A 26,705-nucleotide genomic window follows, 5' to 3' on the forward strand; every position below is an offset into this window, starting at 1 on the left:
AAAAATTTTAAACGTATAAAATATTAGGACAAAATTCTTTGAAACACTTTTTGGATGAAACAAAATTTATTGAAATAGTTATTTATCTAATGTATAAATTTAAACAACTCAAAATTAGTATTAATAATCTTTTTCTTTTTTTTACGATTATGCTGATTTTGTAATTGTGGAGTGTAATAATTGAAATTGTCATTGAATTTCAATTAATTGTGTTTGAATTTTACTTTATTTAGAGCGGGACCAAATAGACTTAGTTTAGAGTAAAATGTACAGAATTGACTGTGTACCATGTTAGACATTTGCCTCAATTTAACGTTCACGACTCATCATGACTTGCATCTGCATTTGATGTATGTCCTTTTTAGTTGTTCTCACACAGACGAACTGGAAGAGCTGAAGTCCGACAGAACGCCCCTCCCCGACGAGCCAGACGAACTCGACCTGAGCGCTCCGACGGCGAACTCCACATCACAGCGACCGTGTTTTGACGATTTGGATGTCACGCCAGAAAAAGAAGGCACGACGTCCCACACGGTCGGCATGTCAGCTGTAGTAAATCATCGTAACAGGTTTTTCCTCACAGGCAAAAGCAGCGATGACCGCACGGAGCAGTCGTCGTCTTTCTCCAACGGGATGACGTCTGAAAACTTCTGCTCGCCTCAAGCGGTCAATATCGATCTTTCAGCGTGGCTATTATACAGTGCAGTTTTTACATTTAAGCATTTTTTTTCTTTTCTTTCAGAGTTTAAAGCTAGGAGAACTGATTGAGACGTCCAGCTCGTCATCTATGTGAGTTCTGAAGATCAAATTCTTCTGCATAGCAAATTTGAAACTTTGACATTAACTCATTCACTGCCATTGACAGCTATAGATGTCAAGAATTCATTTGAACCATTTCTATTAGTTAAACATTTTTTTCAATTTTTATTAACAAGAGTATGAAAACCTAGAATTTTTTTTTTTGGTACATTTAGAGCAGATATAAAATTTGTGATTAATCGTGAGTTAACTAGTGAAGTCATGCGATTAATTACGATTACATTTTATTATATATATTATACATATTTTTTTCGCCCCTAATTTTTTAACTCATTCACTGCCATTGACGGCTATTGACGTCAAAAATTTATTTGAACTATTTCTATTAGTTTTACACTTTTTACACTTTTGTTAATAAGAGTATGACCCCCCCCCCCCCAAAAAAAAATATTTATATTTTTATTGTACATTTAGAACAGATATAAAAATTTGTGATTAATCGTGAGTTAATTATTGACGTTATGTGATTAATTATAATTAAAAAAATGTAATCGCCTCGCCATTTAAAAAAGAAAAGAAAAGAGTATAAAAAATTTGGGGTGTCAGGCGATGACATTTTTTTATTGTAATTATTCGCATGACTTCACTAGTTAACGCACGATAAATCACAAATTTTATATCTGTTCTAAATGTACAATAAAAAAAATTATAGGTTTTCACACTCTTGTTAACAAAAGGGGGAAAAAATGTTAAACTAATAGAAATAGTTTAAAATTAATTTATGACGTCTATAACCGTCAATCGCAGTGAATGAGTTAATAATATTTTATTTAAAAAATATATATATATATCTTTTTTTTTTTTTTTAAGAAAAGATTATTAAAAATTAGGGGTGTCGGGTGATTACAATTTTTATCGTAATTAATCGCATGACTTCACTAGTTAACTCACGATTAATCACAAATATTATATCTGTTCTAATACATTTTTTTTAAAATCTAGGTTTTCATACTCTTGTTAACAAAAGTGGGAAAAAATGTTAAACTAATAGAAATAGTTCAAATGAATTTTTGACGTCTATAGCCGACAATGGCAGTGAATGAGTTTTTTTGTGTGTAAATTTTAGATATAATAAAATAATAGTATAGCAGTTGTAGCATAATTGTTGCATTACTTGTTTTTTTATTTAAACTTCAGCCATGGCGCAAGCCATCCAGTCACCCGTGCACCGGATGGTCCAGTCCCCCAAATTCCTCAGGCGTGGCTTCACACAGAGCCCCCCCATTCAAGAGCAACTCTGCACCCCAACACGCCGTTCGACCATGCGGGGTCTCAACCTTGCACTTCCACGGCTGGCGCACCCGCTCCGGATCCTTTTGTCCCCGGCCAACCGTCCTCCTTCCAGGCTCTGCCAATGAGACAGCGTCTGGGTGAAGATTTGTACCGACTGGTTCAGGTAACAGCGCAATCGGGTTTCGCCCTCTGGACAGGTAGATGAATTGACGATGATGATTTGAATAACCGTGTGTTGCAGAACATCAACTACATGAGCCTGGTGGATGTTTTGGGAGCTTCGTTTTCCAATCTGCAACTCGCCCAGCAGAATTCGTATTTAGCTCAATCCAATATGAACCCCTCGCACAATTCTGCGCCTTCACCTTACGTAACCAATGTGCCGCCACAGCCTAATCCCCAACCTGCGCACCCCCCCGCAGTGTCACAATCGCAAATACACGTTCCCAATCCACAGTCGAACAACCTCCCGTTTGCCTACCAGACTCCCAAACCTGATCATATCAGCAATCTTGCCTACGCCAGTCATGATGGAAGAGGAATCTATCAGGTATGTTGTGGCTTGATACAAACCCAGCTTGGGAGGCTCGGGGCTGAATTTCTTGCCTCGCTGTGTGGAGTTTGCATGTCGTTATCATTTTTCGGCTGAGGATATTTCACATACTCATGTTCATCCTGGTCAGTTACATCTCGTACGCTGCACCCAAAATGTGTCTAGCCTGACAGTAAAAAAAAAAAAAAAAAAAAATCAGCCCCAGAAGCCTGTTTGAATTGACCACAATTATTTTGGTAAACATGTCTAAAGTGGAAAAAAAGTCTACCATTTTGGTTCAAAGCGGCCATTTTGGCCATTTTTAACTCTTTGACTGCCAAAAACGTTAAATAACGTTTAGTAAAATCCTATGGAGGAGTGCCAAAGACGTTAAAAGACGTTTGCTTCAAAACAGAGGTGAAACTAACCATTTTCTGTTGTTGATTACTGAAGAACAGAATAAGGTAGAAACAAACTTTTTTTTTTCTGATGAAAGATGAGAGTCCAATCTTTCATTTGGTAGTATGTGTGTTTCCATAGTCCAAACACAACATTTTCTGTGGACCTTGAAAGATCAGTCAAAATGCTTAAAATCGACTGGCACTGGGGACAACCCGTTTCTGAAAACGTCTGGCAGTCAAAGAGTTAAGTGTCCTTCGTGGATGAACTTGAGTATGAAGATTTATTGGTCATTCTAGAATTGGAGGGAGGACATTTGGGCTTCAGAATTCTTGAAAAATAAACCTTGACATTTCTCATTTTCTCATACATATTCATCAATAATATGTAATAAACTAGAGACAGAACAAGAGAAAAATAGTATTTTACTTACGCGTTAACTGATGAATTAAAAACAAAAAATAACCCATTAATCATGAATTAACGCAGATTAATCACACTTTTAATTTTGACCGTCGATTATCCTTTAGCGTTGTGTTTGAGCAATAAACATCATTACATGCATTAAAGTAAAGCATTTAATAAATGTTTGCGTACCACATTTAGAATATTTGTTCATGTCAAAATATTGGGGTCATTTTTTTTCCTTTTTAAATTGTGCAAGAAATTAACTGATTAGAAAAAGATGAGGATGAGTGTGTGCAGTGGGTCATTTTTTGGGGGGAAAACTTCCTCATAACATTAAATGTCAAAAGAATTAACACATAAACGTTGCTCTTCAAATTTCAAATGTTGATCAAAAAGCCATTTTTTTATTAAGCGATTAATTGTGATTAATCAAAATTCTAAAATGTGAATAATCTGATTTAAAAAAATTAATCTCTTCTCCATATTTGGTATTTTTACAACTACTTTCAAACATTCTTTTCCCTTAGTGTGTTTTTTTTTTTAAATTTGGTCTCAGGACAAGTTAATTCGGAAACTACATATTTTATTATTTTTATGTGGATTGTATAAAATGTGATGGGTGGGACGTAAAATGTCCTCCAATTCTGTCATGACCCATTTATGTGCAATTAAGACCGTTCAACGTGTGTAGATTGTCTCCTCAAGCAAGGATATTTGTTCACGTGTTTTTTTTTTTTTAAACACAATAATTCAATGCACTGTTTAAGTAGATACGGATCGAAAAAAAAGCAATCACGGAAGTATTCATGGCGTATTATGATACAGAGCCGCGTGCGTACTTACGCTCAGCGAACTTTGCCGTTATGTCCAATCTGAAACTATTGAGTTGATTCTTCCGCGTTTTCGTTGGTTGCTTCCATTTTTTTTTTTGCATTCGTGCCTTCTGCGTGCATTTCATTTCCCCACAAACCCGCGCGTCGTGCCGAAGCCGTCATGCAATGTGCAACTACGTCATAGTGTGAGCGCACCTGTCTGTTAAAAGATGACGCGAGGTGACGCTTTGTTTGTTATTGTCATGTTGACGCGACTCATCGAATCGGTACCACTTTGTCTCATTCACGTGCGCTTCAGTGGAGCCACTCGTTTGCCTTTATCACATCTTTTTTTTAACACACAATCAAACGAATTCTCTTTCTGTTTTCAGGAATTTCGACCCCTCTCTGTGCAAGCGGAGTCAGCAAACATTCACTTCAAGGAAAGCACGAGGTTAATCCCATCCACCGAAGGGCTTCTGATAACCTCCAACACCAATACGATAGCGCCCTCTGCTGGTAATATTCATACCGACCCGTCCTCGCAAGCCTCGGGCCTCAAGTTACTCCAGCTGCAAAGTGGTAGGAAAATAGACAAGAAAAGGACTCCGAAAAGACTCCTTCGGTTTAGCCACAGCACGCCCACCGAGTCCCATACACGAAGCTCTCGTCGCCAGAATCCCGCATCTGAGTCGAAGTCACATGGCCTTCGTCTGTTGCACTTGCAACCCGGAGCACAAGGACACTTCAACCTCCCCAAATTACCTTCAACACCTCCACCTCACCACAAACATTTATTTGTCCCGGAATTAACGTTTGGAGGAACCCCCAAACTTCAGCTTCTACATATAGACATCAAACCAAGAACGGTGAGTATTGTACCTGAAATGGGCCGGATGGCAAAACATATTATGTATTAAAAAGAAAAAGAAAAATAATGTACTGAGAAAAAAATCACTGAACTATCAAAAGAAATACCTTTTGCCAATGTTGTGAAAATTTGCCAGTAAGAACCCCCCCCCCCCCCCCCAAAAAAAAGAAAACAACATAATTATTATTATTTTAACTCGGTTAACAAACAGTTTTTCACAAAAATCAACTATTGTTGCAAATGTTGTCCACTGGAGGGCGCACTGACATCAACTTAAATGACATTCTGAAATTTGGCAGGATTTGATGCAGTTTTATCTTAAGGGATCGGTCAATCACAATTCACAAAAAAATTTGTGATTAACCGTGAGTTAACTATTAACTCATTCACTTTCATCGACGGCTATAGACGTCAAAAATTAATTTGAACTATTTCTATTAGTTTAACATTTTTTTTCCACTTTTGTTAACGAGTATGAAAACCTAGATTTTTTTTATTGTACAGTTAGAACAGATATAAAATTTGTGATTAACCGTGAGTTAACTATTAACTCATTCACTTTCATTGACGGCTATAGATGTAAAAAATTAATTTTAACTATTTCTATTAGTTTAATTTTTTTCCCACTTTTGTTAACAAGAGTATGAAAACCTAGATTTTGTTTTACTGTACATTTATGTACATCGTGAGTTAACTATTAAAGTCATGCGATTAATTACGATTAAAATTCTAATCGCCTAATGCCCCTAATTTTTAATTTAAAAAATCCTCTTTTTTTAAAAAAAAAAAAAAGAAGAAGAAGAAAAGATTATTAAAAATTAGGGGCGTCAGGTAATTAAAATTAATTGTAATTAATCGCGTGACTTCACTCGTTAACTCACGAATAAAAAAACAACAACAAAAGATTATTAAAAATTAGGCGTCAATGGCAGTAAATGAGTTAATAAGGACGTGGAGGGGAATGTTGTGCTTTTTTTTTTTTTTTTTTTTACCCACCCCTGCCAAAGATTAACTCACTCTGTCCCCGTTTCCCGTAGATGTCCACCCCGGCACCTCGCTCGTCCCAAAAGGCTCGCCTCATCTCCCTGGAGGAGTTGGCGGGTTTAGTGGCGGGGAGGCGCAACTCGGAAGAGGCTCGGCTGCAGCTGCTCAGAGTCAACGACTCTGCCGAAACGCACCGAGGCACGACGTCTTCCTCCGGCTCCAGCAAGAGGTACGATAACCTTCAAGTGTAACCATTTGTTTTTTTGTGATAGCCCTTTGACTGACCGTGTGATTATAGGCACAAGAGGAGAGAGACAGAGAGGACAAATCTGGCAAACGAGCCCGTTGTAACCACGCAAGAGGTAGAATTTTTTATTATTCATTTTAACTTTTTCTATTAGTATTTTTTTTTTACCCTTTTGTTAACAAGAGTATGAAAACCTACAATTTTTTAAATTGTACTTTTAGAATTTGTGATTAATTGTGAGTTAACTCGTGAAGTCATGCAATTAATTACGATTAAAAAAATTAATCGCCTGACTCTCCTCTAATTTTTAAGAATTTTTTTTATTGTAACTAATCGCATAACTTCAATAATTAACTCACGATTAATCCTAAATTTTATATCTGTTCTAAATGTACAATATTTTTTTTTCTTAAGTTTTTATACTCTTGTTAACAAAAGTGGAAAAAATGTTAAACTAATAGAAATAGTTTGAATGATTTTTTTTTACATCAATAGCCGTCAATGGCAGTGAATGAGTTATTCTATATTTTTAGCTAAAAGTGGAGCCAGAGGAAATCACCCCTGCACGCGACGCTTCCATTCAAAGTGGTTCGTACCAAATACTGTAAAATGCGCGTTTATGGTTGAGCTCACCGTCCTGACGTGTTTGTGCTGTCGTCAGCTGTCATTCCAAGTCCCTCAGGATCCAACCGCTCGGCGCTGGCTGGTCGCACGCTATTAGACAAGTCAAGGGCGACGTCAGCCGAGCTCCACGCCTTCGCTTCCACGTGTAAAAGCCCCCCAGAGTGCCTCGATGCCTTCACCAATACGGAGCCAAGTAAGCCTTTTGGTTTTGCACTGTTGCTTCTCTTGCCCTAAAGTCAGCTTGAAAAGACTCCAGCTAACCTGTAAGCCCGATGAGGACAATCGCTTTAGAAAATAGAGCTAGACCGAGAGTCGATACTGATTATTATTAGTCAAGCAGGCTAGTAACTGTTATTTGAAGCCGATATTCATTCTCAGTAAAAGAGGGGAACATAAAAATAAAAAAAATATGAAATACAACTATAAACTAACTTTTCAGATTTGCAAAATGCTGTTATTTTTTTTTGTATCTCAGGGAATAGACATTTGTTTTAAAATTCTAAAAAAAAAAATGTCTTAAAAGGGAAGTCAACCTTAAACATTTCTTAACAATATTATGTTATATGTGACCTCACTAGTCTAAACATGACATTCTGATAAACTCATTTGGTTATATAAATGCGTTCTATTCGAAATATCACCATGCTCCCAAAGACGTATTTATACGTTATTTTTAAATGTAGTTTTTTTTATTTTTATGCTAGAACATACGGAAGGCTTTGATGCAGACTCTGAACTGAAGAGAATGCTTGAAGCAATGGTAGTTATTACAAAAATGGCCAGCAGGTGGCAGCAGAGTATAAGAGAACAACCAGGGGCTTGCTACAAAAAGCTCCTTTCCCCGCAGATTGGCATAATAATCAATAATAAGAATGGATTGATTCTCAGGTGGAGTGGAAGAAAGTGTAATTTTGTTGTTGTTTTCATCCTCCAGAATCTTTTCCCATGCTTGTGGACAAAGCAGTGTCTGTACAAGCCTCACTATTAGCCACCACGTGTACAAGCAAGTTGAAAGAACAACTGTACAGAGAGAAACCATCTCAAGACACAGATGACATCACGCCATTTCAAGAGAAGAGGAATTTGGTAAGACGCTAAGCAGTCGGGGACCCACACTATCTTAATGCCGGAAATGTCAAAGCACCATTATTCGTTTTTATGATGGATAGCTACTTTTAAGCACAAGTCAAAGAAAAAAATGAGTTTGACACCTGCGTCTTTGTCATTCCTGCCAGGACCAGCGCGGCCGCAACTTCCTGAGCGTGCTCGACATCGAAGAAGGGACGCAGCATCATCGGGATTTGCCTCCCGCCGGCTCGGGAACGAGAGACGCTTCTTCCAACCCTCCTGCGTTCACGCCTGCTCAGCTTCACATGCTCGCCACTTCCGCCAATAAGAGCGCTCACCCTGCCCATGAGAAAACTCCTAAAAACGGCACGCAAACAGGCCTGGGTAGGATTTGTGGTGACTGTTGTCATGGGTTAAACCATATATATATATATATTTTATTTTATTTTTTTCTGAAGAGCTCAATATTGTTCATTCGGTAATTTTACCGATTTGACATGTCATCTTCATTGTTCTCTTTTTTTAAATTTTTTAATTTAATTTATTTTTTTATGCATGTGTGTGTGTATTCATTAGTTCACCTAAAATCTATTTAAAAAATCCCATATCGTTCACCTAAACCGAACACTTCCAGCCAGAGTCGTGAGGCCGTCAGGTTAAACCATATATTTACATACATACATTATAGCATTTCATGGTCACGGAATAAATTCAATTCGTATCTCAAGGTATTTTTGTGATGTTGTAGATATCTACAAGAACGCCACCAAACCCAACAGGGAACTAGACAGAATCTACTCTGAGGATCTATCTGACGCGGAGATTCGTAAAGCCATCCTGTCAAGGAGAAAAGAGAGACCTCGCAACTCGGAACCACAAGGAGTCTACCCTGAGGAACTCCCCGACTCTGAGCTCATTGCAGCCACGAAGACAACAAGAGGAGATGAACCTCACCGCAGGGTACCGGAGAAAGTCTCCCCGCATTACAGCGAAGACTCGGCAGATTCCGAGCTTTCGAAAGCCACCGGGACCCCGAGAATCGACGAACCTCGCAATCTTGCGTCGGAAACCGCCACGGTCTGGTTCTCGTCCCACCTGTCCAAGCTGGATTCGCAGCTGGCCGCGCTGCAGGACATCGCCGACTGTCTGGAGAAGGACTTGCCCAGCTCCAGAATTCCAAAGGAGGTATGTCAGCGTTGCGTGTTCATCATTTATGCAGATTTGCAAACCGAAATATTGCATCATTCTATGTTTGCGTAGCCACGCAAGCCGCAGGAAGCCTCTCCAGTCTCTCCAGTCTCACCTCCGAATGTCAAGCCCGCTGTAAGAAAAACAGTGAGACTGTCTCTCCCAGCTGAAGAGCCCAAAACGCAACCAAAACACACTCACGTCAGTGTGAGAAAGAACACCCTTGAAACTAGTAAGTTTGTTGTCTTTAACCCTCCTATCAACGCCAACACACAATGAGAAACATCATGGGTGGGAATCTTTAACTGTCTCGAAAAGACAGAATGACAAATGGAGACATTAAAGTGTCTTTTTATCCCACTCCAGTTGAAATTAACTGAAAAACTAAAACACACAAAACGAAGAGAATTGCACACTTTGCTTAGCTGGTTTCCCCAAACGTAGCTAGCTCAAGGCTAATGCACGATGGAAAGCGCCATTGACTCGCTAACGCGAATTAGCGCGCTACTCGCGGAACTTTTGTCACTCTAAAGAGCTATTCATCCAAAAACGCTGCTTATTCTTAACTCATTCACTGCCATTGACGGCTATAGACGTCAAAAATTCATTTGAACTATTTCTATTAGTTTAACATTTTTTTCCACTTTTGTTAACAAGAGTATGAAAACCTAGATTTTTTTTTATTGTACATTTAGAACAGATATAAAATGTGTGATTAATTGTGAGTTAACTAGTGAAGTCATGCAATTAATTATGATTACAAATTGTAATCGCCTGACACCCCAAATTTTTAATAATGTTTAAAAAAAAAAAAAAATCATTCATTGCCATTGACGGCTATAGGCGTCAAAAATTCATTTGAACTATTTCTATTAGTTTAACATTTTTTCCACTTTTGTTAACATGAGTATGAAAACCTATCATTTTTTAAATGAATTTATGGCAGTAATTGAGTTAACAATATTCACACTCCTCTTACTGCAAAATAACTTTTTTCTTCTACTCTTTAATGTGGCTACAAGAGAGTATCTATTCTGAATGCGCTGAACCACACTGCCCCTACATGGCCAAATCGTGTACTTTTTTTTTTGGGCACACCTCTAACAAACAGTGTCAATGTCGCATTTGGTGTTCCAAAGGAGAGTTGTAATAAATATTTGCGTTTGACTCACCACAAAGGAGCCCCACAGCCTCAACCTTACGCCACACCGGAACCTGATCTCTGCGAGGAGGAGGAGGAGGAGGAAGAGGACGCCGACAGAAAGACGTCGGCGCCGCATCGGACTCCTTCCGCTCAGATTCGTCACGGCCAACAGAGCCTTCCAAGTAAAGACTTTCGTCATTATTTCGGGCATTTTCTCGTCAATGTGCATTGGCCAACTTGTACTCATGTAGTATGCGTTAGATGTCATTAGCTAACATTGATTACAATGAATTGTTATTATGTCATATTTTGTTTCTTCACCAGAACATCTGTCAACTGTAACATTGGAAACATTTGATGAGTAAGTGGATTTTAAGATATATATACAGACACACACAAGTAGTATTAGGACCATCCTGAAAAAAAAAAATCACTAATAGTAATATTTAGTCAAATTTTAATAAGATTAACACCTTTGCTGTTCACAATGGGAACTCCTGCAAGTCTCTGGCCAATAGTTTTTCAGACTGGATTTGGGTTCAAATTTCCCGCCCTTTGTCTGCAGATGTGACTCGCTGACGTCATATGCGCATTGTGTACATGAAGGAGAGTGGCTGTGTGTGTGTGTGTGAAAATACAAAATAAATAAAAAAATGGAAATTGCAGTTTCATTTTCCAGCCACAGGTGGCAGTAGCGATTCGAGATTAAAATTTTCAATTGCGCTCAGTAGCTTTTTGTCTTTCCATTTTTTTAGGAGAAGAAGTAAAAATAAACTGAAATGATGTGTTGCGTAAGTGTGCACACCCACTAATAACTGGCATGTTGCTGTGTTCATAATGAACCAATCACATTCACACTCATATTAACTCATTCACTGCCATTGACGGTTATAGACGTCAAAAATTCGAACTATTTCTATTAGTTTAAAAAAAAATTCACTTTTATTAACAAGAGTATGGACTTTAATTTACTTAACTTTAATTTAACTTAAATTTATTTAGAATTCTGAGTAACTGAGGGTATTTTCAACATGGCTCTGGTTCATTTCTTATGCTCTGGTGCCTCCTGCTGGCCATTTGTGTAATAACTACAATTTGTTCAACCGTTCTTTGCCGTTGAGGCTACATCAAAGCCTTCTGTATGCTCTAGTATTAAAAAAAAAACAAAAAAACGTATAAATACGTCTTTGGGACACTTAAAACATTTAAAATAGATAAAAATATATATATTTTTGGGGGAGCAAATTAGTTAACCGGGAGTTATCTTACACTTGGCACCATTTTAAGTGCCCCTGATTGATCCCAAATAAAGTTCAATTCTTTTTTTTCTTTTTTTTAAGCTTTCTTTCTGTGTGTGTGCGTAATCTCCAGGACTGCTGACGAGAGTCTGGACCAGACGGGTCTGTCCGACACCGCGGAGATCCTGGAAGGTCTGGTGCGAGAAGGTTATATATCCCAGGCCGACCTGGACGCGTCGTTATCAAACACGCTGGACAGCGAGCAGCAAGAAGCGAGTCGGCAGATCTCCTCGCGGCGCGCCGTTCCCGACGAGGTCGACGACAGACGGGAGTTGAAGATGTGGATGAGATGCAAGCAGAGGGAGAGACACTCGGTGTATCAAAAACAGAGAGCCAGCCTGCGCGAGAGGGAGATCAAACCTTTTTCCAGAACGCCGGTCGGATCCGTTCACCAGCTTGTCAAGAATTTTCCATTATGTTCGTTCCGTGCCGTCGCTCATCTGTGCTCTTCGTTGTAGAAATCCAACGGCCAAGTGACCAGCAAGAGGAACACAGAAGAAAAGCAAAAGTAAGATTCGATACCTATAATTGTTTCATGAAACGTGATTTTTTTTTTCTTTGGCTTTCAGGTCCTTGCTTTTGAAACAATTCAACCAGAGGCTCCGCGACGCCACCTTGCTGGCAGATGAACTTCGCACAAGCCCATTTCCTGGTTCTCGCATTTCAGTCGGTGATCCTCCGGCCGTAAGGTCCTCCTCTGCTCCGCCCACCGCTGGCAATCGCGGGTACCATTTTTGTTTTTCTGTCGCCCTTTTCTCTACACCTCCATCTTGTGTGTGAGCGAGACCCTCAGAAAGTTGTGACGTCAACAGTAGGGCTGGGTATCGATTCTAATTTCCTCAATCGCTTCAATTCAATCCAATTTGGATTCATTATGGAACATCAATTCTTCTTAACTCATTTGCTCCCAAAAACGTACAAATACTTTCTATTTTTACGTATTTATACTCTTTTTTTCATTCATTTTTTTTATACAGAAGGCTCTGATGCAACCTTGCAACTGCACAGAACAGTTGAAGCAAGCAATGGTAGTTATTACAAAAATGGCCAGCAGGTGGCATAAGAGATCAACAGATAAACAGATTTGTGAATAATGATGACACTTAGCTATATTCTAATGCTAATAGCTGCAAAACGGAAACAGGTAGAAATATATATTTTATATATATATATATATAATATTTATATATATTTTATTTTACCTGATGAAAGAAGAGACTCTAATCTTTCTTTTGGTAGGTTCCATGTTTTTATAGCAATAGAACACAATATTCTGTGGGCTTTGCAAAATCAGCCAAAATCTAGTCAAAACAGGCGGGAGCGAAGGGGGTCGCTTCAGTGAAAATGGCTGCAAATGAAAGAGTTAAATAAAGGGCGTGATAAAAACTCTACAAACATTAAATTACAAATAAAATTTTGCCGAGGCAGTAACTGGTTAAATATTTAGTTTATTAATAATTAAAAAGATTCTGAATTGTCTTAAAGTGCAATAAATCAAGTCCTTCATAAATGTAAGAAAATACTTTTACAGTAAATTCCAAAAAAAGAGTAAGACAAAAGAAAAAAAAAGTTTTCTTATGGATTTATGGGAAAAAGAGATATAAAAATAATCGATTCATGGTTTTATGAATATCAAGAAAATCGATTCAATATTGATTATTCGATTAAAAAAAACAACAACAGCCCTAGTCAACAGTGCATCTGTTTTACATAATTTGTTTTTGTCACAAGGTTACCAAGACACTCGGGAATTTGTAATTGTCGAGTGTAATAATTGAAATTGTAATTGAATTTCGATTAATTGCACAGCCCTATGGGAATGCAATGAATTTGACAGAATTCAAATCTTTGTTTTTTTACAGCAAAGAGAAAAGTCTGAAGCGTCCCTCAAGCCAAACGCACACCCAGCGTCATCCTTGGACTGCCGAAGCGCCTGGAAGACCTTCAGGGAACACCGCGAGGCCAGGTAGCGCTCAGAAACACCGCACACACAATCCTATCATAGCATCACAATCCTTACAACGCTTTTGGAAAGTGCCGCTAATTCGATGACGTCATGGCCCGATATCAGGGACCTCTCTGTCGAGGGAGCATCCAATCGGCTCCGCCAGATCCCACGTGGACCAGCGTGGCGTCAATCTTTTGCTCTCTGACCTTACGGACGAGCAGGGCCACGGCAGCGGAGCGGGTGTGACAGGTATGGACTGGGTAGACAAACTGTGGGAGAGCGGAGGCAGCCTCAGCGAGGTCGACTGGGCGGCCATTGAGAGGATGGCGGAGGAGACGTGAATGTCTGCGTCTCAGGCAAAAATCAACGCAAAAGGGAATTCATGGGTGGACAATTTGTTGTTGTTGTTGCTTTTTAAAAATGTATTTTTCTTTGTGTTGCAAGTAAAAATTCGATTTACACGCGAGCTTCCCACCACTAGATGGCGACAATGAATTTGGCATCACAACATCTGGCCATTATTGGATAGTTACATGTGAGAAGGTATTTGGCTATAATTTTTCCTAACCATGAGTTCTAAAAATTAAATGCTAAAGACGAAGCTTCATGGCAAAGGCTAAGAATACTTATGTACATGTGATTTGTCACTTTTTTTTCACATTGCCAATATGAAATGTGTGTAAAATTTGTAGGGAAAATGAATTGATTCCATTTTGGAATAAAGTGTGTGGGCTAGTAAAACTCTGTGAATACGCTCTTTTGGAAATTGTAGTTATATGCCACCTTTCTGCTTGAATTTTTATACGTTCTTACTTTTGTACACAGTGTCTTAAATAAATGCCACTTTCAATCTTTTTTCTTATTCCTATTTGTTGAATCCTCTTCCCCTGTCCAGTGAACTCTTAACTGCGGTACAGACACTATAAACAGGCATGTTCTCTTTTCGTTGCTTTTGCACAAACTTTATTTTAGCTTTTTCCACCAACGGACGCTCTCATTCTCTCCCTGGACCAACACCGCCCCCCTGTGCCAAAGTGTGGCACTGCAATACTCTTATCCACCATGATATTACTCTTTAAAGGGCCAGGCTTGGCCTGTAACATATTCAAAGGGTACATATTAGGGAAAATTGACTTTATAGTTGTGTCGACACAATCAGATAAGGTTTTATTTGTGCTTGTTTTCATAGAAAAGGCCTATCTATCCAGCTCGCTCGGTTACACATCTCTGTCTCTCTCTCGCTCTTGCGCTCGTGACATGCGCAGTACACAAAAACACTTCAGAATGTAAACTAAAATACAAAAGTAATAATTCACAAAACAAATATAAGTCAATTACAAGTAAATGAAAATACGCATTTGCAAACAACGTGTTACAATAGCAACGTTCAAAATGTGTATGTCGTTACCGTTATTGATCAAATTATATGAAGATGACCAAGTTACAGTTACTTGAAGAGATGCGTCACTTCATTTATGAAACACGAGAGGGCACTATCGACAAGACTCACAAGAAGAAGAGCAGAAGAAGAATCCTCATTTCAAACATGGATTCTAACAACACCGAAGGTACTCACTCGTGCTCTTATTTATTTAGTATTTACTTCCGTCTAATTTGCAATTGAGAGCTGTATAGCACTCCCCATTGACGGTATTTGCGGACCCTTTTCTTCCGCCTTTGTATAAGTTTTTGCATACGAAGTCAATGGCGCTTTTGCTAGATTTTAGCCCATGTTGTGTTAGCTTAGCCGCTGTTTTCCCCTCGCAAACTAGTACTTTTCTTCCACTTTAATGTGTAAACCGGTCATATAACCTCTTCTTTAGCAGTTAAAATCATGGTTAGATAGTGACGCGTAAGTTTTATGGTACAGTCGGGAACAAAAACCAAGAGCAGCATTGAGGAGGGAAACAAAATAATGTAAATGTGCTAATAACATTTTGCCTGTAAATCGAGAAGGTTCAATTTAGATAATAACGTAACAGAATATAGTTCCTAATATGTTAAAATGCCCAACATTGATTGTGCATGTTTTAGTGCACACTGCACAGCAAACAAGAATTTATTGTAGGCTTTTTCACCCACAGTGGAGAGTATATAAATGACTAGAGAATGGTGAAATGTTTGTTTTTATAACAGAAAATGAGAAGTATATGGCAGTGGTCGTGAGCTTTCTTTTAAAAATCTCTTTTATTAAAATCCTACTTTTCCAGACGAGATGACTAACGATGGCGACATCACTTCAGTTATGGGATTCTCTGGCTTTGGTATGTATGACGGTGAAAAAAAAGTACTCACGATTTTTATAGTGCACTTACGATAAAAGTTGTAAAATTCATCACCACCAGGAAAGAAGGCTCGCACGTTTGACCTGGAAGCCATTTTTGAACAGACCCGGCGAACGGCCATCGAGAGGAGTCGACAAGTGTTAGGTGACTTTCATAAACCTGCACGCTTGTCTTGTTACAGCCCAACTTTGTTTATTAAAACGTTGTTTTGTTCAGATGACCGGGAGAAAGAAATAGAGGTGCAAGGGGAAAGCTCATCATTGGTTGTCACGCAGAAAGACGCAGAGAAGGCCGCAGCTGCCTCCAAGTAATTGCTTTATTTTGTCTCCCATTTTACATATAACTCAGAGTTGCAAGATAGAGTTAGGCTTTCAATTCACATTTAGCTTTTCAAGACAGGGTTTGGGGTTTAAAGTAAAGATTTCAACACAGGATTAGGGCTTGAAAATGTTTTTAAGACTTTACAGTTTGAAAGTAAGAGTTTTCCCATACGCTTCAAATGTCAATTTAGGGATTCAAGACAAAATTAAGGCTTAAAAGTAGGTCTTCAATCCTGGCCGTTTTGTTAAATGTTTTCAGAAAAAAGGACACGGACAGTAGCGGTTCAGATTCTGAACCTGTTGACCCTCCACCACACGGGGAGGAGGAGGAGGAGGAGGATGATGATGATCTGGTGGGACCCCCTCTTCCTCCTGGTTACAAAGACGGTGCCCCTCAAAGTGACAGCGACGACGAAGATGAGGATGGGCAAAGTGACGAGGACGACGAAGATGACGTATGTGACGATACCTCCAGATTGTTGTTTTAGGGCGCCTCCACTAGATGGCAGCACCAGAAAACAACACCATTCTGTAGTGGTAAATTTAACAGAATAATTAGAGATGAGGGGGGGGGTTGGTGATCAACAGACACACTATATTGTATTTGAGTAAAGATTGTAGTAAAATTGTTTAAAAAAAAAAAAAAAAAGTCAGGCTGATTGTTATTTTAAATATTAAAAATACCATATGAACAAAAAGCTAATTATGTGTGTCAGGCTATTAAAGTTTATTCAAAGTTTTAAAAAGTAATTCTAGGTGTGCATGTTGATTTTAACACATTTTCAAATGGCTTGTCATTTATGTAAGAATACTTAAAACAAAGTGATTTGATCAACCGTAAAAGATAAATGTAAAATAATAATTAAAAAAAAAAGAAAGTGATGAAAAAGGAAACTATCACACAGTCTTATTTTTTCATTTATTTTAAATATTTCCAATGATTCTGAAAAAAATATTTCCTTATATATCTTAAATAATTGTTTTTATCTATAAAATAAATGCAGGCCATTATTGATTTATTTAAACTATTTTTAAAAGTGATGTAAATTGAATGTAAAAAAATAAAATAAATCAATAATGGCATTTTGAATAATAGTAAAAAAAAAAAAAGTTAAACCAGAGACAGAATGATGAAAAAAATGTAAAAGTAAAAAATGTGAAAAATATTTTCAAAAAAAGCAAAATGACATTAAATATGGTAATTGTAAAAACTTTAAATCAAAGAAAATGACTAAAGTGGGGAAAAAATATGCACTCTTATTTTTTCATGTATTTCAAATGTAAACCATAATAAAATCAAGTGCGCCACCACAGCCGAACAAATCCAAAAACCAGCATTGAAACACAACGTTTAACCACTCAACTAATTCACTACTTGGTCTTCCTCTTTCCCGCCACAGAATCCCGTCAAGAAGATTCCGGACACCCACGAGATCACCCTGCTGCACGGCACCAAGACGGTACTCGTCCGTCTACACGTCGTCTCCTTTCATAAACCATAGTTAACCCTCCGTCCCTTTTCTCAGGTGTCCGCTATGGCCTTGGACCCGTCAGGCGCCCGCCTGGTGACGGGCGGCTACGACTTCGACGTGCGCTTCTGGGATTTTGCCGGCATGGACCGAGCTCTCCAGGCCTTCCGCTCCCTGCAACCGTGCGATTGGTGAGTCCACTTTCCCGAGTGAACTCATTCAGTGCCATTGACGACTATAGACGTCAAAAATCCAAATTAAAACTTGTATGTCAAGGTACCACTATGTGCATTTTTTTTTAGGCCAATGCCGATACAGATTTTTGGCAGGAAAAAAAAGATTACCGATTAATCTGCCAATTATTTAAAAATATATATAATGTATAAAATTACCCCCCTCCCCAATTCCTTTTCAATGAGTGTCAATTACGCACAAACTTTCACTCTTAATATTCTCAGCTTTGAATGACAAGTTCATAGTATGACCTTATCAGCACATTTGAAGTAAAAACACTCCCGAAGTCGATGCTAACTTCCTGTTAGCATTTGAATGGGCTCATCCCTTCGCTTTTAGCATTAGCGCCAGGCTAGCGATGTTTTAAAAACAAAGTATTTTTTGCGTTTAAATAGACGGTGGATGTAATTCCCATCGTCGTGTGTTTAGTTTTAAAGTTAACTCCAACTGCCGTGTCATGAAACAGCTTAAAGGACGCTTAAAGGGACAACAGAATAACCAGAATAACATACGCTACACACTTGCTAGTTGCTAATGCTACGCGAGCAAAGTGGTGCATTCAGGGTACTTTCACAGCGTCGGAAACTTTTTTTTTTTTCTCTTTCCGATAGCGTTTTAAGGGGAAAATAATCATCCATTTGGTCCAGTTGGCCGATTTTGTTTTGGCCGATGTTTGAAGGGCAATAATCATCCGATTAATCGGTCGGCCCCTAGTACCACTTGACTTGTACTCGGTGACTTCCCACCGCTGCCGAGCATCCCTGACACATGTGCGTGCCGTGCCACATCCCCAACGTCCACGCACACACATTTGTTTATCCTCCAAGCAGATGGTAACGACTGCTTGTTTGCGTGTTAACGCCGTGATTCACCGGCGCAAAAAAAAAAAAAAAAAAAAAAAAGTCCAAATGGTATTTGTTGTTTCCCAGACCTCTCCATTTTGTAGCCGGACATTTAAGTTGATTACATCTCTCTCCGGGAGCTTCCGTGCTTGCGACTCCACAGATGTTTAGCGTTTTTGAGCCTCACTTTCATTTTTGCTTTGAACTTTTTTTTTTGGGACGCAGTGCAGCCGCTATGTTGATGCTCCGTCCACGTCCTGCTGTGTTAATGCTATTTGATAGTGACCTAAATTGCTAATCTCAGCCGGGTTAAGTGGTGCGCACTTGGCTCGCATGCAGTGCCGCGCTCGTGCGTGCAATTTAGAGGCATTGAAATCAAATCATTTTTTTTCCCCCCACAAAAATCCCATTGTAATTGGTATTCCTCACCCTCCTTAGCGTATAGAAAAAGTAAATGCCAATGACATTAGTAGTCTTTTTTGCCGTGTAATAACTCCCACATAATACTTCCGATTTAAAACCCTTCACATTTCAACTTGCTTCAAAAATTCACGGGTACTTATCGGCTGATTCCACATTACTTACAGTATTTAACATTAAATATCAACTTTTTCCCATTCAAAGTCAATAGGACTGACATTGAACTTTTTTTTTTTTTTTTTTAAGTCCCACTTTCATAATACCCAACATCATCATTACCAGTACTGCTCAGGGGCGCAGTTGGTAAATCGCATTGTCCAGTAACCAGGAGGTCGCGGGTTCGAATCCCACCTCCGACTGTACATTGCAAATATATATCCATGGCGATTATGCAAAATTTAGCATTTTTCCATTGGATATCATTCATTACACTTTTCTGTCTAAATGAATGGAGGGTACTGCATGCCTAGATGGCGCTATTGAGTTAAAAAAGTGCATTTTTCCATTTTGATATCTAGTTCTACTCATTCACTGCCATTGACGACTATAGACGTCAAAAATTCATGTGAACTAGTTCTATTAGTTTAAAAAAAAATTTTTTAAATTGTTTTAGGAAAACCTAGATTTTTTTATTGTACATTTATAACAGATATAAAATTATCATGCAATTAATTACAATTAAACGCCCCTTTAAAAAAAAAGTTTTTTTTAAATTAGGCCCGTCAGGTGATTACATTTTTTAATTGTAATTAATCACATGACTTCACTTGTTAACTAACGATTAATCACAAATTTTATATCTGTTCTAAATTTACAATTTTTTTTTTCTAGGCTTTCATACTCATGTTACCAAAAGTGGGGAAAAAAAAAATGAATAGAAATAGTTCAAATGAATTTTTGACGTCTATAGCCGTCAATGGCAGTGAATGAGTTAAATGAATGCAGGGTACTTTCAGATAACACTTTTTCATATAAAATTTCAATTGCCTTCAAAAATTCATGCCTCCCGGGTTCAAGTGTTCTTTTTCTTCATGTATCTTTCAATTCACAGCTATTAGCATTCGATATTAGCATTCGATTTAAGCATTCCCACACCATTTCTACAGAAATTGCACTTCGTCTAGTATAAAGGTCAAATACTTGTCACTCAACAGATAAAATGTCGCGCTGATGAATTCCTCTTGTCCCTTGAAGCCACCAGATCCGAGCGTTGCAGTACAGCATCACCGGGGACCGCATCCTGGTGGTGTCGGGAAACGCGCAGGCCAAAGTCTTGGACCGCGACGGCTTCAATGTGATGGAGTGCATCAAGGGGGACCAGTACATCGTCGACATGGTCAACACCAAGGTGCCACTTGATTGAACTTTAAAAACACAAATGAACTCATTCACTGCCATTGACGGCTATAGACGTCAAAAATTCATTTGAACTGTTTCTATTAGTTTAAAATGTTTCCCACTTTTGTTAACAAGAATATAAAAAAATATATATTGTACATTTTGAATAGATATAAAATTTGTAATTAATCGCATGACTTCAATAGTTAAGTCATGATTAAAAAATTTTAATCACCTGACGCGATAAAAAGAAAATATTATCAAAAATTAGGGGCATCAGGCGATTAATTTTTTTTAATTGTAATTAATTGCATGACTTCACGAGTTAACTCACGAATAATCACAAATTTTATATCTGTTCTAAATGTACTATATTTTTTCCCTAGGTTTTCATACTCTTGTTAACAAAAGTGAAAAAGAAAAAGTTAAACTAATAGAAATAGTTCAAATGAATTTTTGACGTCTATAGCCGTCAATGGCATTGAATGAGTTAAGGGATTCTGTGCCTGCCATGCCAAAAACAATTTTTTTCCCGTACATCGTAAATGTCCCCTGGGCTGTAGTTTGAACGAGTGGTGCACTGATCGATCAGCCCAGATCGGGGATCGTCGCCGATTGACTGATTTTTAAGCGAATTGTGATTGGCTCGATCCCATAAGATAAAACTGCATAAAACCCTGCCAAATTTCACAATGTCATTTAAGTGGATGTCAGTGCGCCCTCCAGTGGACAACATTAACAACAATGGTTGATTTTTGTGAAAAGCTGCTGTTTGTGTTGTGTGTCCTCACCGGCCCAAATTGGACCCCCCTGACATAAGCAAAGACTCCATTCAGAATTAAAATTCACATTCAACGCCCCCCCCCCACCCCCACCCCAATTTTTTTTAAATGCCAAATTTATTCTGCCAATATCACCGGCATTGGTTTAAAAAAAAATCATGTGAAATGGGTAAATGGTTGGGTATTTTATTTTTTCAGCTTTTTCACCAGCGTCCGTCAATTGATGTGCATATTGCTAATGCTAGTCAGAACAAACTGGGTATGTTTTTGCTGTTTTAGGGTTAGCCTGCCAATGCATAATAGTAGCAAGGTGGACCCAGGAGCGAACACTTTGTTGTTGTGTGCAAAGCATAATGCTTTGCCCTTGCCATAAGGAGTCAACGGTGGATTTGTTGCACCTGCGTTTACAAAGACGGGCACGCTAATGACCTGCTCATGTTTTGCTGTGTTTAAGTGAGTGCATTGTTGGTTACCAGGCAAATGTTTTTTTTCACACACGCTTGGTACCTCCCGTGTAGAATTCTTATGTAAGGGTGGTCAGAAAATAATTTGTCAAAGTAAGTTACCTTGTAGGTATTACTTGAGTAAAAAATCTTCTAATATCGGATATTTAATGTATTTTAGTATCTAAAGTCATTTTCTGATATTAAATATCTTTTGAGTACTGGAAGTAAGTGTTTTTATTTATTTATTTATTTATTTATGTATTATTATTATTATTATATTATATAGATTTTAAATGTCCTAATATCGAATTTATTTAAATTATTTTATTACTTTGTTTGTGTGTGCCTTTATTAGGAGCGCTGTTCATGTTGTACTCGATTTGGCCACTTAGGGGCAGTCCACGCGGTCTGATACACTGTGGAGTTGTAGCCAAATTAGAGGGTAGAAGGAAAAAAGTCACAATCAAGTTATTCCAATAAAAGTAGTTTTTTTGCGGGGGGGGGGTGCTTTTTGAATGTCATTATCTTTGACTTATGTTCTAATGTGTTAACCTTAAGGCCTTGCTTTGGCTAAAATTGACAGCAAAAAAAAACGGCTGATCTTTGCTGATTTTTAAAAGAGCTTATATTGACCGATTAATCGGTCAGCCTTGCTTGAGCTAAAATTGTCAGAAAAAGAATCCACTGATTTTAAGAGCTTATATTGTCCGATTAATCCGTCAAGCCTTGCTTTGGCTAAAATTGACAGAAAAAATGCAGATTTTTGCTGATTTTGAAGCGCTTACATTGTCCGATTAATCGTCAGGCCTTCCTTCAGCTAAATTTGCCAGAAAAATAATCGGCTGATTTTTGCTGATTTTGAAGAGCTTACATTGTCCGATTAATCGTCAGGCCTTCCTTCAGCTAAATTTGGCAGAAAAATAATCGGCTGATTTTTGCTGATTTTGAAGAGCTTACATTGTCCGATTAATCGTCAGGCCTTCCTTCAGCTAAATTTGGCAGCAAAATAATCGGCGGATTTTTGCTGATTTTGAAGAGCTTATATTTGTCCGATTAATCGTCAGGCCTTCCTTCAGCTAAATTTGGCAGCAAAATAATCGGCTGATTTTTGCTGATTTTGAAGCGCTTACATTGTCCGATTAATCGGCAGGCCTTCCTTCAGCTAAATTTGGCAGAAAAATAATCGGCTGATTTTTGCTGATTTTGAAGAGCTTACATTGTCCGATTAATCGTCAGGCCTTCCTTCAGCTAAATTTGGCAGAAAAATAATCGGCTGATTTTTGCTGATTTTGAAGAGCTTACATTGTCCGATTAATCATCAGGCCTTCCTTCAGCTAAATTTGGCAGGAAAATAATCGGCTGATTTTTGCTGATTTTGAAGCGCTTACATTGTCCGATTAATCGTCAGGCCTTCCTTCAGCTAAATTTGGCAGAAAAATAATCGGCTGATTTTTGCTGATTTTGAAGAGCTTACATTGTCCGATCAATCGTCAGGCCTTCCTTCAGCTAAATTTGGCAGAAAAATAATCGGCTGATTTTTGCTGATTTTGAAGAGCTTACATTGTCCGATTAATCGTCAGGCCTTCCTTCAGCTAAATTTGGCAGGAAAATAATCAGCTGATTTTTGCTGATTTTGAAGAGCTTACATTGTCCGATTAATTGTCAGGCCTTCCTTCAGCTAAATTTGGCAGAAAAAGAATCGGCTGATTTTTGCTGATTTTGAAGCGCTTACATTGTCCGATTAATCGTCAGGCCTTCCTTCAGCTAAATTTGGCAGCAAAATAATCGGCGGATTTTTGCTGATTTTGAAGAGCTTATATTTGTCCGATTAATCGTCAGGCCTTCCTTCAGCTAAATTTGGCAGAAAAATAATCGGCTGATTTTTGCTGATTTTGAAGCGCTTACATTGTCCGATTAATCGGCAGGCCTTCCTTCAGCTAAATTTGGCAGAAAAATAATCGGCTGATTTTTGTTGATTTTGAAGCGCTTACATTGTCCGATTAATCGTCAGGCCTTCCTTCAGCTAAATTTGGCAGAAAAATAATCGGCTGATTTTTGCTGATTTTGAAGCGCTTACATTGTCCGATTAATCGTCAGGCCTTCCTTCAGCTAAATTTGGCAGAAAAATAATCGGCCGATTTTTGTTGATTTAAAAAAAAAAAATTTAAAATATTTTCTATTATTCAATGATTAATCGGCCAGGCCCTACTGCTGTGTAGAGTGAAATCCCTTTGATTTATTATGGAGCCACTCTAATTCACTGACAGCATCCCAAGCCATCAGCCGCGCCTCACCACAGTAAAAAAAAAAAAAAAAAAAAAAAAAAAGCCCCAAAAAACATCACATGTGTCTTCCTCACACACTGAAAAGCTTCTCGCTGTCGGTGGGTGGGTTCGGGGGCAAAGGGGCTACCCTTCTGTTATTCCACTTTGAGTCATTTGTTATGAGGAATTCCCGCAGAGGAAACAGCGACAAGAGGTCACGCCACACTTTACTTACACTTTTTTTTTTTGTTCTTTCTTACGGCCAATTTGGTCGTTAATCTTGCAGAATTCCTACCGGACGTGTGTTTTAAATAGCCTGCAGGTACATTAAACTTGGCGTAAACATTGCTGGGGACGAGACGCAACCAACTTGTACACTTACACACCCTGTGCGCTATCTATCCCTCATCTCAGCTCACTGGATTTATCACTTGGTAAATAATCATGAAAACTAAGGACAAATGCAGTGAAGCGTGCAACTATCTTTTTATAAGCGAAAAGCAAATAAGCTCATTTCACTTGGCAGAGAAGCTAAAATAATCCAAGATTCAAGACTTGAGCTCGTTTTTTTCCTTCTGTTTTTGTTTTGTCTTTAAATGTTTTTTTTTTTAACTGCCTGCTCTCTTTAGGGCCACACGGCGATGCTCAACGACGGCAGCTGGCATCCCAAAATAAAAGAGGAGTTCATGACATGCTCCAATGACGGGTAGGTCTCACTGTTTTTTTTTTTTTTTGTGCCTCTTTAAGGGATGCTTTGATCCCCAAGATTATTCCATGCCTGCTTACCTGGCATCTACACAGTGCATGCAAGAGGAAAGCTTTCATTTGCCACCAGCAGGGAGTCCTCTAGTCCTGATGCCTCTTATTTTTTGACTCCTCTAGATGGCACTCTTGGTATAAAGATGCTAGCTAGCTAAACAGCTAACTACACAGACAGACAGACAAATTAAGATTTATGTAGCACCTGTGATGTTTTTTTTACTCCTCTAGTTGGCACTCTTGGTTTAAAGATGCTAGCTAGCTAAACAACTAACCAGACAGACGGACAAATGAAGATTTATGAAGCTCCTGTGATATTTTTTGACTCCTCTAGATGGCACTCTTGGTTTAAAGGTGCTAGCTAAATAGCTAAACAACTAATCAGACAGACAGACAAACAAAGCTTCATGAAGCACTTGAGATATTTTTTTATTTTTTCTAGATGGCACTCTTGGCTTAAAGATGCTAGCTAGCTAAACAGCTAACTATACAGACAGACAAATGAAGCTTCATGAAGCACTTGATATTTTTATTATTTTTTCTAGATGACACTCTTAGTTTAACTCTTTGACTGCCAAAAACGTTAAATAACGCTTAGTAAAATCCTATGGAGGAGTGCCAAAGACGTTAAAAGACGTTTTTTTTTTTTCAAAACAGAGGTGAAACTAACCATTTTCTATTGTTGATTACTGAAAAACTGAATAAGGTAGATACAAACTTTTTTTTCTGATGAAAGATGAGAGTCCAATCTTTCATTTGGTAGTATGTGTGTTTCCATAGTCCAAACACATAATTTTCTGTGGACCTTGAAAGATCAGTCAAAAATGCTTAAATCGGCTGGCACCCACGGCATCCCTTTTCTGAAAACGTCTGGCAGTCAAAGAGTTAAAGGTGCTAGCTAGCTAAACAACTTCAGCATTCCCACAAATAAAAAATATTCTGAAGTGCAAAGTCAGGCCTTTCATAAATGTAAGAAAGTTGTATTTTCTTGAGAATTTATGGGAAACAATTAGATATTTAAATTACCGATTCAAGGTTTTATGAATCGATATTGGGCTCGAAAAGGAAAATCGATTCGATATCAAATATTCGATTTTATATATATTTTTTTAAACCCAGCCTTACGTCATAACAGTGTAGTCTGACGTAAAAGTGACTCTGGATCTTCCCCCAGCCGAGCTGATCATGTCATGGGCGGAGAAAGCTTACGGGGGGCTGGAGGGGGGGTATTATGTAAATTAGCCCAACTGTTATGTCACAATCTCACAAGGCAGGTCACGAAAGGTTTACTTGATTTAAAAAAATATATATATTTTTTAAAATTATTATTATTATTATTATTATTGTTGGAATGCTGAAAGGCAATAACTTTTATTCGGATTCTTTATTGTTATTTCAGGCATATTTTATTCTCCACACTTTTTCGATGTGCAAATCATATCTCAATAGAGTACTGTGTGTCGTGCTCAGGAGTCCCCCAAGGTTCCATAATAGGACCATTTTTTTTTCTCTCTACTAAAATGTGCTTCCAGATGCATGGGAAAAAAAACGCCCATATACAAATGTATGCCGACGATGTCTCCTTTTAAAAAAAATGTGAGTTGGGGCACAGCATTGATTCTGATTGAGTGTGACAAGCAGCAGTGTTAGAAACCCGCGGCGGTGGTTATTAATTAGAAACAGGAAAGGCCTCTGCCCGCTGTTTACAGGCACGGCAAGCCTCCCAGATGTGTTTATTTAGCTCTCGTCGAGGCTCTGGAAATCCTCCCCTGGCACGTTAGCGCCGGTCGAGCGTAAAAGGTGTTGCATGCGGGGGTGGGGGGTGGAGAGGGGGGGGGGGGGCAGCTGCAGGTGCAGCCTGGTCGATTGGAGTCTCGGTGATGGAACGAGTGTTAGCGTCTCATCACCTGCCTCACCACTTGGCACATCTTCCATTCCCACTATGTTAACAGGTGGCAAGCATATCACATT

At 38.5% G+C, this 26,705-nt stretch overlaps 2 protein-coding genes across 6 annotated transcripts in view; both read left to right on the plus strand.

Moving 5' to 3' along the window:
- Positions 1-14,430, plus strand: part of cplane1 (ciliogenesis and planar polarity effector 1) — a 31,183-nt gene extending 16,753 nt beyond the window's left edge. For 3 of the 4 annotated variants that reach the window (XM_077542445.1, XM_077542447.1, XM_077542449.1), the window contains 20 exons: positions 366-666; positions 743-789; positions 1,957-2,215; positions 2,294-2,602; positions 4,596-5,072; positions 6,112-6,287; positions 6,357-6,420; positions 6,839-6,893; positions 6,967-7,122; positions 7,864-8,015; positions 8,165-8,381; positions 8,746-9,182; positions 9,258-9,417; positions 10,365-10,511; positions 10,654-10,690; positions 11,701-12,004; positions 12,086-12,135; positions 12,197-12,352; positions 13,490-13,593; positions 13,699-14,430. In XM_077542445.1, the coding sequence (XP_077398571.1) occupies positions 366-666; positions 743-789; positions 1,957-2,215; positions 2,294-2,602; positions 4,596-5,072; positions 6,112-6,287; positions 6,357-6,420; positions 6,839-6,893; positions 6,967-7,122; positions 7,864-8,015; positions 8,165-8,381; positions 8,746-9,182; positions 9,258-9,417; positions 10,365-10,511; positions 10,654-10,690; positions 11,701-12,004; positions 12,086-12,135; positions 12,197-12,352; positions 13,490-13,593; positions 13,699-13,916 (3,826 nt within the window). In that variant the 3' untranslated portion in view covers positions 13,917-14,430. The remainder of the gene's footprint in view (positions 1-365; positions 667-742; positions 790-1,956; positions 2,216-2,293; positions 2,603-4,595; positions 5,073-6,111; positions 6,288-6,356; positions 6,421-6,838; positions 6,894-6,966; positions 7,123-7,863; positions 8,016-8,164; positions 8,382-8,745; positions 9,183-9,257; positions 9,418-10,364; positions 10,512-10,653; positions 10,691-11,700; positions 12,005-12,085; positions 12,136-12,196; positions 12,353-13,489; positions 13,594-13,698) is intronic. The other variant, XM_077542446.1, reaches the window with a different exon arrangement.
- A 628-nt stretch (positions 14,431-15,058) lies between these two features.
- wdr70 (WD repeat domain 70) overlaps positions 15,059-26,705 on the plus strand; it is a 43,239-nt gene continuing 31,592 nt past the window's right edge. Inside the window, exons 1-9 of one of the 2 annotated variants that reach the window (XM_077543064.1) lie at positions 15,059-15,143; positions 15,786-15,839; positions 15,921-16,004; positions 16,077-16,167; positions 16,440-16,635; positions 17,581-17,640; positions 17,707-17,840; positions 20,340-20,493; positions 24,605-24,681. In XM_077543064.1, coding sequence (XP_077399190.1) covers positions 15,122-15,143; positions 15,786-15,839; positions 15,921-16,004; positions 16,077-16,167; positions 16,440-16,635; positions 17,581-17,640; positions 17,707-17,840; positions 20,340-20,493; positions 24,605-24,681 — 872 coding nt within the window. In that variant the 5' untranslated portion in view covers positions 15,059-15,121. The other variant, XM_077543065.1, reaches the window with a different exon arrangement.

Source organism: Vanacampus margaritifer, chromosome 14 (assembly GCF_051991255.1).
Source record: "Vanacampus margaritifer isolate UIUO_Vmar chromosome 14, RoL_Vmar_1.0, whole genome shotgun sequence".
Classification (NCBI taxonomy): domain Eukaryota; kingdom Metazoa; phylum Chordata; class Actinopteri; order Syngnathiformes; family Syngnathidae; genus Vanacampus; species Vanacampus margaritifer.